The sequence below is a fragment of the Eucyclogobius newberryi genome, unplaced genomic scaffold, assembly GCF_026437365.1.
Source record: "Eucyclogobius newberryi isolate DKJ021-1_F unplaced genomic scaffold, fEucNew1.0.hap1 SCAF_5, whole genome shotgun sequence".
Classification (NCBI taxonomy): domain Eukaryota; kingdom Metazoa; phylum Chordata; class Actinopteri; order Gobiiformes; family Gobiidae; genus Eucyclogobius; species Eucyclogobius newberryi.
The window spans coordinates 39,804,166-39,817,818 of record NW_027316167.1 but is presented as its reverse complement, the minus strand read 5'-3'; the positions used below and the strand labels follow the sequence as shown (position 1 = coordinate 39,817,818).

Genomic DNA, 13,653 nt, shown 5'->3' with positions numbered 1-13,653 from the left:
GATTTCATATTGTAATTTTTAAATGATGATACTGTATTACATCAGATAGTGTCAGAACATGGTAAACTACAAACATATATAAAACTAAGCCCAATTATTATGAAATGATTACAGACACTCTTAAATGTTACTGTGGGGGTCCCTGTGGTTGAATGGTTATTTTGAGTGTCCCGGACAGAAACGACTGGGAACCCCTGATCTAGAACATTCTTCTACTAAATATATTAAAAACAAATGGGAAAGAGTAGGTCATTTTGCGCTGACAGATGTAGAATTGGAAAATGTGTGCACACCCCTGTGGAAGACCACACAATATGTCTGGAGGGAATTCAGTTGGGAAAATGTGTCACATGTCAAAGTGGCCATTATTCACATGGAAATGCTAACTGTTGGAGAAACTGTGGCAGCAGGAGGCAAACCACTATCACGTGTGTTGGGACAGTCCTGTTGCACAAAAATGTTGGACTGAAATCAACAATGCACTGCAGAACTTTCAGAACTGTGTATTTGGGCCTCAAAACTCCTGCCATGGACACAATTAATGGATACTTTTGGAAAATGCCATCACAATGAATGATCAAGGACCAAACTGACATAGTAACAGACAGACAAATAGAAAAAATGACATTCAGTCTTAATTTAGAAATGGAAAGACATTGGACCAAGTGGGACTCTTATTTTGATTTAAACGTGCCGTAATTTAATTGGTATTTAATTGGTGTTTAGTTGATGTCTACTTGTGTTCTTATTTTGATTTGATTGAGAATTAATAATCACAAAACTATCACAAAATAAAACAACATTCCTTAACATGTGGCAAGCAAAATCTATATATTGTGATCCAAAAAATGTGGCCATATCGTCCTGCCGCACCTGCCGCACCTGCCCCAGTAGCACTCCCTTTAGTGAGTGAGTCCGGACCACAGCGAGTGTCAGGGTGCATTACTTATGAGCAGGACCACCCTAATGTCTGTGTACTCCCAGTGAGCAAATGGCACTAAACGCTCCCCATTAAAGGCCCGTGTTTGGAGAGCAGTAAATGCAGGGATTACATTTGCAGGTGCAGCCATTACGGTGGAAGAACTTGGTAAAAATGTGTCCGTTTGAAAAGTGTGACATCCTCGTGGACAAAAACAAAAATTATAACTAGCTGCAGACATCAAGGGGTGTTCATAGTTAACAAAAGAACTGATTAAAAAATGTATCCGGTCTTTCATTTGCCTTGTCTAATATATACACTTACTAACTTATACTTATACTGCATAAACTCTAATAGTGGATTCATCTCTTAAAGACTGAGCAAACCTGGGTGACACGGCAGTATTTATGGATTAATATTGATTAATCATACATGGATCTCACACTGGTGAAGAAAACTGGATTATTCAGCTTTTTGCCTCGGAGGGGAAACGATCTTTGAACAGCTCAAACTAAGGTAAATGGCAAACTTGTGACTTTACTGTCAATGTTGCACTGATGTGCGTTTACTCCCATAATGCACTGTGCTCTATAATGAACCATCCAGTGAAAAAACAACCACAAAAAAAACGTGCATCTCTGTACTAAACGAAACATCTTTTATAAGATAAAAAGTTACATAGGCTTTAAATGCCAGTCACAAGCTCAAACAGCTATGAATGAATGAAATCCAAATGCACAGAGCGCGAGCATTGAGCAAACACACAGTACAACAGCACAGCAAATACAGAGTCAGACCCCAGAGTGTCCCCAGAGTGTCCCCAGAGTGTCCCCTGGCCTCACAACAACATTCACTGAGCACTCAGAGCTCGGGTGTGTTGGCTGTGGGTTTACCGTATTTTCCGGATTATAAAGCACACCTTTTTACATCGTTTTGGCCGGGGTGCGACTTATACTCCGGAGCGACTTATACGTGATATTATTCGTTATTTTCACACTGGCAACCGCATTTCACATGGGGGCGCTCTAGGCTCTAACTGACGCAGAAGAAGAACTACCTCCGGAGTTTGCAGAGTTGTACAGTTTGTTGTCTGTGCGTCATGTAGCTGAAGGTGTTAGCGTTAGCATACGTACACCTATTCACCATGTTCTCTAATCTGTTATTATTTTAAATTGCATTTCAAGATGAAATGTCTGTTCTTGGTCTCGGACTTTATCAAATAAATTTCCCCCAAAAATGTGACTTATGCTCCAGTGCGACTTATTCATGTTTTTTCTTCTCGATTACGCAGTTTTTGGCATTTTTACTCGGGAACGATTTATAATCTGGAAAATACCGTATTTATGCAAAAAGTCATATCAGTCAGTCTGAAGTAGTGTTTTTTTGTCACACAACATTTGTGTCATAACACAAGCAGAGGCCATTCTATCAAGTATATTTCATACATTTTGGTGAATGGAAAGCAAATAATAAATATTCAGCGAGGGCTAAAACTATAGGTTTAGTCAGTGTTATTCCCCACAGGCGAAGAACTGTAAATTGGTATAATAAATTTCTATGATGATCGTAATCATAAAACACTATACTGCTCAAACATTGACAATAACATTAAAATAAAAAATCATCTACAGCTAAAATAGTCTCAGAAAATCCTGCTATACCACACTAAAGCCTTTAAAAAACTTTTACTTTTACGATAATGTTCACTTGCCATTAGATTGAATTTAATAAAGACGCATTTTGCTGACTAAAACTAATCTAAAACCTTTGTCAAAAAGTCCAAAGGACTAGGACTAAAATAAAGTGAAAATCTGTACGCAAAAGCAGAGAAATGCAGAAAAAGCGGAGTCAAAGGAGATTAAACAGGATTGATAATGACAGAAACGGTACTTACAGATCTTGTGCTTCCCTTTCATGGGGAACTTGACGAGCAGCTCCTGGGGGCCGGTGCAGATGAAGACGAACGGAGAGGCCGACTCCTCGCACACGTCAGGACACTGCGCACACGCACACACACAGATGGAGGACTGTCACAACAATATCACTATATCATTCAATACATGGAAGATTAGATATGCAACTTTGGGATCAATATTTACAGCAGATGTTGTTTGCTCTAGTGGAGAACGTTTTATTCTATGTTAACAAATGATTATATATATGGTTGAATACTTAACATTTCTATGACTAACTTAAAGACATTATCTCCTTTTTTAATGTGTATTTAAAAGTAGTTTTAAACTACAACATACATAGATCATTATTTGGTATTTTAGTTCACTGCAAACACAATGCTGATTTAAAACAAATTTAAGAACCGATTTCCTATACCTCGAATTGTTTTTGGCCATTAAATATGCTCTTGATTATTGTGTTTTAGTACTTGAAATAACCCTTGACTGAAAGCGAATACTACTTGTGAAGTATTCTCTCGACAGGATTTGTATTAACGCGCCATCTACTGGCAACAAGGGGAATTCATGTGCAATTCATGTGCAATTACTGTGAAGTTCATGTGCAATCTATGTGCTGTCGTGACACATATTCATGTGCAATTACTGTCGTGGTCACATGCAATGGTATTTATGTATTTATTTATTTATTTGTCTATGGGAGTTTTTTTTATTTATTTTTATTTATTTATAGATCTTCTACTGAAAGTGTTTTTCATACTTCCTATAAGTGATCTGTTCTTCTGTATCTACCTCTGTATCTACCTGCGTTGCACCAATGAAATTTCCCCATGTGGGACAATAAAGGAATATCTTATCTTATCTTAATTAAACAGGGAAAATAAACAAATCTAGTTGTCAGGTAGGGATGCATACCTAAACGCACGTTCAGGTTCAAGTCTGTATTCGAATCCAGAGGTTTAGGTTCAGGTCCAGACCTAATGAGTCCGGCTGAACTCATGCCATTTTTACATAATATTATAACAGCATAACACAAGCTACTTGGCTAAATTAAGTTGAAGACACATGAACAAGGACGACTATCAAACACAAGGCTTAACTGCAGACTGACATAAACTCAACTTGTCTGCTTTATTCACTGTTTATATACAATTTACAAATCACAGGCTATTAGCTAGCAGCTAAATTATAACTTAACAGTTAACACACATTCATGTGTTTTACAAGAGGAACGACTTCCGAACAAGCGCATGTTGAGTATTGGTATTGGAGCAGCTGTTTCAGCTGATACTATGTTTGTAAGTGTATTACTGGTTTGACTGGGCTGTTCCCACACTTGAAGTTTAATGCTTTAGATACATTTCCACTCTTTAATTTTAAAGATCCATTGGCATCAAAGTCATGTAAAAACCTTCAAAAACTAGCAGAACAGTCAACTAGAACCACTATAAATCAACTTAGCAGTATCAAAAATAGAATATGAAAATATTTTACACTACACACAATACATCATATTAACAGCATTAAACACAAGACCATATTTAACAACTGTAGAATACAAATACTATTACAAAATATAAGCTCCAATTAATGAATCCAGCAATCAAACAATATTACTTTGACTTAGTATTTACTTAGATGTATAAATATGTATATTGCACATTAACCCACCTAAATAAATGCTACATCACACCACAACATAATACAGTTATTTTATTCATATTGTAGCGACCCTAATGTTAAGCATTATCTGGTTAAATGTTCCTTTCACACTCTTGTTAATGCAGTGTTGTTGTGTGGAGTGCAGGTCATTACATATTGATAATATAATAGATCCATGTGTGTGTGTGTGTGTGTGTGCGGTCTCTGGGGCGGAGCTAAGAGCGGGCTCTGGAGTTGAGGTAGTTTCTGATGTTCCTGTTCCATCACCATGGTTACGGTCAACAGTAACCAACTCTGTTCAAGAAATAAAGTGACAACTTGTGAGCACTAAACCAGCATTACTGACCTGAGCGAGAAGTTACAATATTTACACCCAAACCAAAGCACAACCCGCTCCTTTAACAAGCGTCTTAAACTAACTCACGGAGCGGCACAAGCGGCGGCTTAAAACAATTCAAATAAAGTCAGCTCTCTTAAAGCTGCTGCTTCAATGTTCGGTGTCTCACGTCTAATTTCGCCGGCTTCAACTTCTGCCACGGGGAAGACGCGTGCGTCGCTGATGGCTCCGTGTGCGCCATTGACAGCGATGTCAGAGTTTAAGTCTTTTCCAGCGCAAATTTCGCCATCTATGGAAGGTTTAGGATGGTCCAGATTCTAGAACGAAAAGGATATAGAATGTGAGAGCTATATTTGTTATGAGTCCAGAACCGAATCACCGAGGTTTCGGTTTTTTAGGACCTGAACCGAAACGTTTTTACAAGTCCGGATCCGGTCCTGAGGAGCGGTACGCATCCCTATTGTCAGGGCACATTAATACTTCCATTCAGTTGTAATGAGTATGATTTTGATTTATGGACTTAAAAAACAGCACAGAAGATCTCTGTGCACTTCCCACTGCTCCCCCACACTGCTCCCCACACACTGCTCCCCACACTGCTCCCCACACTGCTCCCCACACACTGCTCCCCACACACTGCTCCCCACACTGCTCCCCACACACTGCTCCCCACACTGCTCCCCACACTGCTCCCCACACACTGCTCTCCCACACTGCTCCCCACACACTGCTCCCCCACACTGCTCCCCCACACTGCTCTCCCACACTGCTCCCCACACACTGCTCCCCACACTGCTCCCCACACTGCTCCCCACACACTGCTCCCCACACACTGCTCCCCACACACTGCTCCCCACACTGCTCTCCCACACTGCTCCCCACACACTGCTCCCCCACACTGCTCCCCCACACTGCTCCCCACACTGCTCTCCCACACTGCTCCCCACACACTGCTCCCCCACACTGCTCCCCACACCAACAACTTCCACATGAAACACTGTTCAGCATTCTCTTCCCACATTTTCTTTTTTATAGATATTTTTTGGGCTTTATTAGACAGGAAAGTTGAGCGTGAAATGGGGACGAGAAGGAAGGGAGGACATGCAGTACAATGTCAGTCGGGAGTCGAACACACAACACTTCAATGCTGGAGTCCCTGCTTCCTTCCACATCTTCAAAATGATTCAAGCACAAGGCACTCATCCAGTACTAATTACTCAGAAGACCGGTTTGCTCAAAAAAGGCCCCTGACTCTGTCCTCCAGCGAAACAGTCTGAGTGCCCTGGGCAGGTCACATGATCACCAGCCCTGCATAAAGTCTAATACTTTCTTCCAAATGGCAGAGACCAGAGGGCAGTGCCCGAGAGCCTGCATCAGCGCACATGTGGCTTTTTCACATTTCCAACAGAGATCATATCTGGCTTGGTGGAGTATAGTCATATCTATTGAAAACTGATATGTCAGAGCCTCATTCACATATGATTCCCAGTAAATTGCCAGATGCAGATCACCGGAAAACCTCAGCTCTGACCTGACCTAAAGCTGCATGTGTGAATGGGACTTATGATAAACAAAGTCATAATTAGAAACATTTGTAAAGTGGCATGTCCTGGATGCTCCAGCCTGTGCACATGAATCCTTCAGTGTCACTACAGCAATCAGCAGTAGCAGAGGATGATTTGGAACAGAGATAATGTCAGACACGAGCAGCTCTGACTCCCACACCGCAGCTAATGAGCCATTTACAATGCTAATGTGCAGTACAGCCACATGTGATCACACCGAAACACTCAGACTGGAGAGATTGTGACCATGTTCAAGGTATTTTAGTTCCTTTTCAATGAAGCAGAAACAGCATTTCACGAGGTACTAGAGGAATGCTGAGCTATATTTATTTGCTGTGAATGAAAGTGAGTAAATGATTTCAATGCTGTGATGCTGTTGCACAGTATGGGCCGTATTTTACCCCTGATCTCAGCAGTAACGGGAGCCTTGGCCAGGGGGCGGTTCCAGGTCAGGCTCCTGCTACCTTCAGGACCTTAACACTGGCGTAAAGAGGCTGGCCTTGACCGCTGGAGGCTGGAGTGGGAGAGGGCAAATCCATATATGGTGATAGTGTTCGATTCAATGACTGATAACTGTGGTATTCAAAAGCACCACCTGTGGGAGATGTTTGCCGTCATGGCCTCATGTCCAGGAGAAAGAAGTGAGACGCTTGTTGTGGTCCAACAAGTGAAACTACGAGAAAGAACATGAATGGGTAAAACTTTAGAGTAAGGCATAGATACAAAGCATTTAGAACTGTTTGGTAATCATCAACTAATCAATTAACAAAAATAAACAAATCACTAACATGAACTAGCCCTAACCCTAGTAAACTATTATTAAATCATTAGTTTGTTTGTCAATGATTAATCAAGATTAACAAATGCTTTGTATCTATGCCTTATTCTATGATTGTATGATTTATTCAATGGATTTTCAATCTTAAAAAGACAAGATGAATTACAATCAAATGGGTTGATTTGTCTTGGAGCGTCGTTTCATTATTCCACCTTCGGTTTTTTGGCGCAGCGCTGAGAGCTCGCCGTGGCGCCCACTCGTGTGAACAAGAGCCAACTGTGCGTAACCGCGAGGCGCTTGCCCCGCCGCAAGCTCAGTCCCAGTGTCCTTGTGATGGGCTTGTCCCATGGATGTAGTGCTCGGTGCAATGCTGCGGGGTCCAGAGGGTGCGAGGACCCCTCAGGTTCACCCCAGAGGAATGGATTGTGTATCAGTGAGCTTTCTCCCAATCTGCCTGAACTAAGACTAAACCAGGTCCAGGTCCAGAGGCAATGAGAAGAGAATGTGGCAAGCTCCGCCCACACAGTCCCGGGGCCAGCCCTCGTGATGGTTGTACCTCAGTGTGCGGGGTGTGTCTGGTCATTTGGGGCGAGCTCAGCCGCCACTGTCTTTAAAGAAGAAACCATGCTTGAAGTTGTATTTTAGTTTTTAAATTTTAGGATCCAATTGAAAAATTGAATATCAAACAGTTTTATTATAATTTATTTTGAAAACATATTTTTAACATTACTTTCTATTCAGAGAGTTTGATTTCCTAAAGATTGCCGGAGGGCGCTGGCAATGGCAACAAGCAGCAGTTGTGTGTGTGGATGGAGGGATTGTTGTTGGTATTTAATCATCTTGCTGTGTGGTTTTATGTTTTTTTTTTGTTTCCAATGTCTGTAAAACAATAGCTCCTTGGGGTTTAATAAAGTGTTGAATGTTGAATGAATGAACCAGGTCTGATACTAGATTTGTCATTATTAAAACAGCTTAGTAACAGAAACAGGTCCATTGACTTCCTGTTCAAAACCGCAGAACTGATAAGCCCCGCCTCTTCATAGTGACGTTTCACTGTATCAAGCAGCAGATTGTCATCTAATAATGGATATATTTGACAGACTTTGGACCAAATGTGATGTTTACTTTGGACTATATGTGCCTCCATTTTCTTTGCATGTCTTTTACTGCCTTTTTTCCCCTGCCATCTCTGGTCATGTTCTGTTTTTTTGTTTTTCTGTTCCGTTTTAAATATTTAAAAACTGGAAAAATTTTAAGTAAAAAAGAAAAATGCCTGTGCATGTAATATGTCTCATTTAAGATTATCAAATGAGTATCTGGTTTTGATACTAGTTTTAGTATGGATAGTATGGATACCTTTGACAATCCAGTTGCCTCCCACTACTCTACAGTCGACATTGTTTAAGCTCTGGACACAGCGGTGCAGTGTGGAGCTGGCCTGTTTTAGTGGCTATAATTGACAACGCCTGTAGCCCGCAGAGGCCAGGGACATCTCTCTCTCTCGCTCTCTCGCTCTGGTCTGTGCTGCTGTCATTGATTGGCCTCAGGAGAGCAGCAGACTGGCTGACACAGTGACAGAGGAGTCATCTTTCCTCATCAGTGTGGCTCTCGTCCAATTTCCTCTGGTGCAATCAGATTGCGGCCCGTGATTGCATCTATCCAGCAAGGAAGCTCTTCTTTTAAACTGGAACCTGCCAGGGCGAGCACCGCTGAAGGTTGTGACAAATGTGGGGCTTTCAGGACGGATCAAAAAGAGTCGGGAAAGAGTGACAAGCTGATATGGGAGACCAGTTTTTATTGCACATCATGGGAAGAGTCAAGATTGTGGGAGATTGTGTGGCAGCAGTGACAAAATATGGAGGAATGGGGCTGTAATAAATAGTTTGGGTTCAAGTGGAATTGGATGGCATCAACATTTCAGTCAGAAATCAAGATTACATTATTATATAGAACTGGTAATGATAAGAGTCACCGAGACATCATTCAGAAAAAGCTATATAACTTCTTTGAATTAAATCTGCTTACTTTTTATTGTAAGCCACCGTGTTAGTTTTGAAAAGGACCAGGTATTTCTCTGATTGTTTCATTGGCATAATATCCGTCATGTCCATCAGAATTCCCAAACTATAAAGTAAAGTAGGGGTGGGCCTACAACCTACAGCACACTCCAATATCAATGACCTGTCCTTGAATCTCTATCTCTATCTCTAGATATATATATAGATTCTATATATAGATTCTATAGATAGATAGATAGATAGATAGATAGATTCTATATATAGATTCTATAGATAGATAGATAGATAGATAGATGGATAGATAGATTCTATAGATAGATAGATAGATAGATTCTATAGATAGATAGATAGATAGATAGATAGATTCTATAGATAGATAGATAGATAGATAGATAGATAGATTCTATAGATAGATAGATAGATAGATAGATAGATTCTATAGATAGATAGATAGATAGATAGATTCTATAGATAGATAGATAGATAGATAGATAGATAGATAGATTCTATAGATAGATTCTATAGATAGATAGATTCTATAGATAGATTCTATAGATAGATTCTATAGATAGATTCTATAGATAGATAGATTCTATAGATAGATTCTATAGATAGATAGATTCTATAGATAGATTCTATAGATAGATTCTATAGATAGATTCTATAGATAGATAGATTCTATAGATAGATTCTATAGATAGATAGATTCTATAGATAGATAGATAGATAGATAGATTCTATAGATAGATAGATAGATAGATAGATTCTATAGATAGATAGATAGATAGATAGATTCTATAGATAGATAGATAGATAGATTCTATAGATAGATAGATAGATAGATAGATAGATTCTATAGATAGATAGATAGATAGATAGATAGATTCTATAGATAGATAGATAGATAGATAGATAGATTCTATAGATAGATAGATAGATTCTATAGATAGATTCTATAGATAGATAGATAGATAGATAGATTCTATAGATAGATAGATAGATAGATAGATAGATTCTATAGATAGATAGATAGATAGATAGATAGATTCTATAGATAGATAGATAGATTCTATAGATAGATTCTATAGATAGATAGATAGATAGATAGATAGATTCTATAGATAGATAGATAGATAGATAGATTCTATAGATAGATAGATAGATAGATAGATAGATAGATAGATAGATTCTATAGATAGATAGATAGATAGATAGATAGATTCTATAGATAGATAGATAGATAGATGGATAGATTCTATAGATAGATAGATAGATAGATAGATAGATTCTATAGATAGATAGATAGATAGATAGATAGATAGATAGATTCTATAGATAGATAGATAGATAGATAGATTCTATAGATAGATAGATAGATAGATAGATAGATTCTATAGATAGATAGATAGATAGATAGATAGATAGATTCTATAGATAGATAGATAGATAGATAGATAGATAGATAGATAGATTCTATAGATAGATAGATAGATAGATAGATAGATAGATTCTATAGATAGATAGATAGATAGATTCTATAGATAGATAGATAGATTCTATAGATAGATAGATAGATAGATAGATAGATAGATTCTATAGATAGATTCTATAGATAGATTCTATAGATAGATAGATTCTATAGATAGATAGATAGATAGATAGATTCTATAGATAGATAGATAGATAGATAGATAGATTCTATAGATAGATAGATAGATAGATTCTATAGATAGATAGATAGATAGATAGATAGATAGATTCTATAGATAGATTCTATAGATAGATTCTATAGATAGATTCTATAGATAGATAGATTCTATAGATAGATTCTATAGATAGATAGATTCTATAGATAGATTCTATAGATAGATAGATTCTATAGATAGATTCTATAGATAGATAGATTCTATAGATAGATTCGATAGATAGATAGATTCTATAGATAGATAGATAGATAGATAGATTCTATAGATAGATATAGATAGATAGATTCTATAGATAGATAGATAGATAGATTCTATAGATAGATAGATAGATAGATTCTATAGATAGATAGATAGATAGATAGATAGATTCTATAGATAGATAGATAGATAGATTCTATAGATAGATAGATAGATAGATAGATAGATAGATAGATTCTATAGATAGATAGATAGATAGATAGATAGATAGATTCTATAGATAGATAGATTCTATAGATAGATAGATAGATTCTATAGATAGATAGATTCTATAGATAGATAGATTCTATAGATAGATAGATAGATTCTATAGATAGATTCTATAGATAGATGGATTCTATAGATTCTATAGATAGATTCTATAGATTCGATAGATAGATAGATTCTATAGATTAGATAGATAGATAGATTCTATAGATAGATAGATAGATAGATAGATAGATAGATTCTATAGATAGATAGATTCTATAGATTCGATAGATAGATTCTATAGATTCGATAGATAGATAGATTCTATAGATTAGATAGATAGATAGATTCTATAGATAGATAGATAGATAGATAGATAGATTCTATAGATAGATAGATAGATAGATAGATAGATAGATAGATTCTATAGATAGATAGATAGATAGATAGATGGATAGATAGATTCTATAGATAGATAGATAGATAGATAGATTCTATAGATAGATAGATAGATAGATAGATAGATAGATAGATAGATTCTATAGATAGATAGATAGATAGATAGATAGATTCTATAGATAGATAGATAGATAGATAGATAGATAGATTCTATAGATAGATAGATAGATAGATTCTATAGATAGATTCTATAGATAGATAGATTCTATAGATAGATTCTATAGATAGATAGATTCTATAGATAGATAGATTCTATAGATAGATTCTATAGATAGATTCTATAGATAGATTCTATAGATAGATTCTATAGATAGATAGATTCTATAGATAGATTCTATAGATAGATAGATTCTATAGATAGATAGATAGATAGATAGATTCTATAGATAGATAGATAGATAGATAGATTCTATAGATAGATAGATAGATAGATAGATAGATAGATTCTATAGATAGATAGATAGATAGATAGATAGATAGATAGATTCTATAGATAGATAGATAGATAGATAGATAGATAGATTCTATAGATAGATAGATAGATTGATAGATAGATAGATTCTATAGATAGATAGATAGATTCTATAGATAGATTCTATAGATAGATAGATAGATAGATAGATAGATTCTATAGATAGATAGATAGATAGATAGATTCTATAGATAGATAGATAGATAGATAGATAGATAGATTCTATAGATAGATAGATAGATAGATAGATAGATTCTATAGATAGATAGATAGATAGATAGATAGATAGATAGATAGATAGATAGATAGATAGATTCTATAGATAGATAGATAGATAGATTCTATAGATAGATAGATAGATAGATAGATAGATAGATTCTATAGATAGATTCTATAGATAGATTCTATAGATAGATTCTATAGATAGATTCTATAGATAGATAGATTCTATAGATAGATTCTATAGATAGATAGATTCTATAGATAGATTCTATAGATAGATAGATTCTATAGATAGATAGATAGATAGATTCTATAGATAGATAGATAGATAGATTCTATAGATAGATAGATAGATAGATTCTATAGATAGATAGATAGATAGATAGATTCTATAGATAGATAGATAGATAGATAGATTCTATAGATAGATAGATTCTATAGATAGATAGATAGATAGATAGATTCTATAGATAGATAGATAGATAGATAGATTCTATAGATAGATAGATAGATAGATAGATAGATAGATAGATTCTATAGATAGATAGATAGATAGATAGATAGATAGATTCTATAGATAGATAGATTCTATAGATAGATAGATAGATTCTATAGATAGATAGATAGATAGATAGATTCTATAGATAGATAGATAGATAGATAGATTCTATAGATAGATAGATAGATAGATAGATTCTATAGATAGATAGATAGATAGATAGATAGATAGATTCTATAGATAGATAGATAGATAGATAGATAGATAGATAGATTCTATAGATAGATAGATAGATAGATAGATAGATAGATTCTATAGATAGATAGATAGATTGATAGATAGATAGATTCTATAGATAGATAGATAGATTCTATAGATAGATTCTATAGATAGATAGATAGATAGATAGATAGATTCTATAGATAGATAGATAGATAGATAGATTCTATAGATAGATAGATAGATAGATAGATAGATAGATTCTATAGATAGATAGATAGATAGATAGATAGATTCTATAGATAGATAGATAGATAGATAGATAGATAGATAGATAGATAGATAGATAGATTCTATAGATAGATAGATAGATAGATTCTATAGATAGATAGATAGATAGATAGATAGATAGATTCTATAGATAGATTCTATAGATA

General features: G+C 35.8%; 1 protein-coding gene across 1 annotated transcript in view; it reads right to left on the bottom strand.

Moving 5' to 3' along the window:
• Positions 1 to 13,653, bottom strand: part of trip4 (thyroid hormone receptor interactor 4) — a 156,588-nt gene that overhangs the window by 93,037 nt on the left and 49,898 nt on the right. The window contains exon 12 of the mRNA XM_072464897.1: positions 2,814 to 2,916. Within this exon, the coding sequence (XP_072320998.1) occupies positions 2,814 to 2,916 (103 nt within the window). The remainder of the gene's footprint in view (positions 1 to 2,813; positions 2,917 to 13,653) is intronic.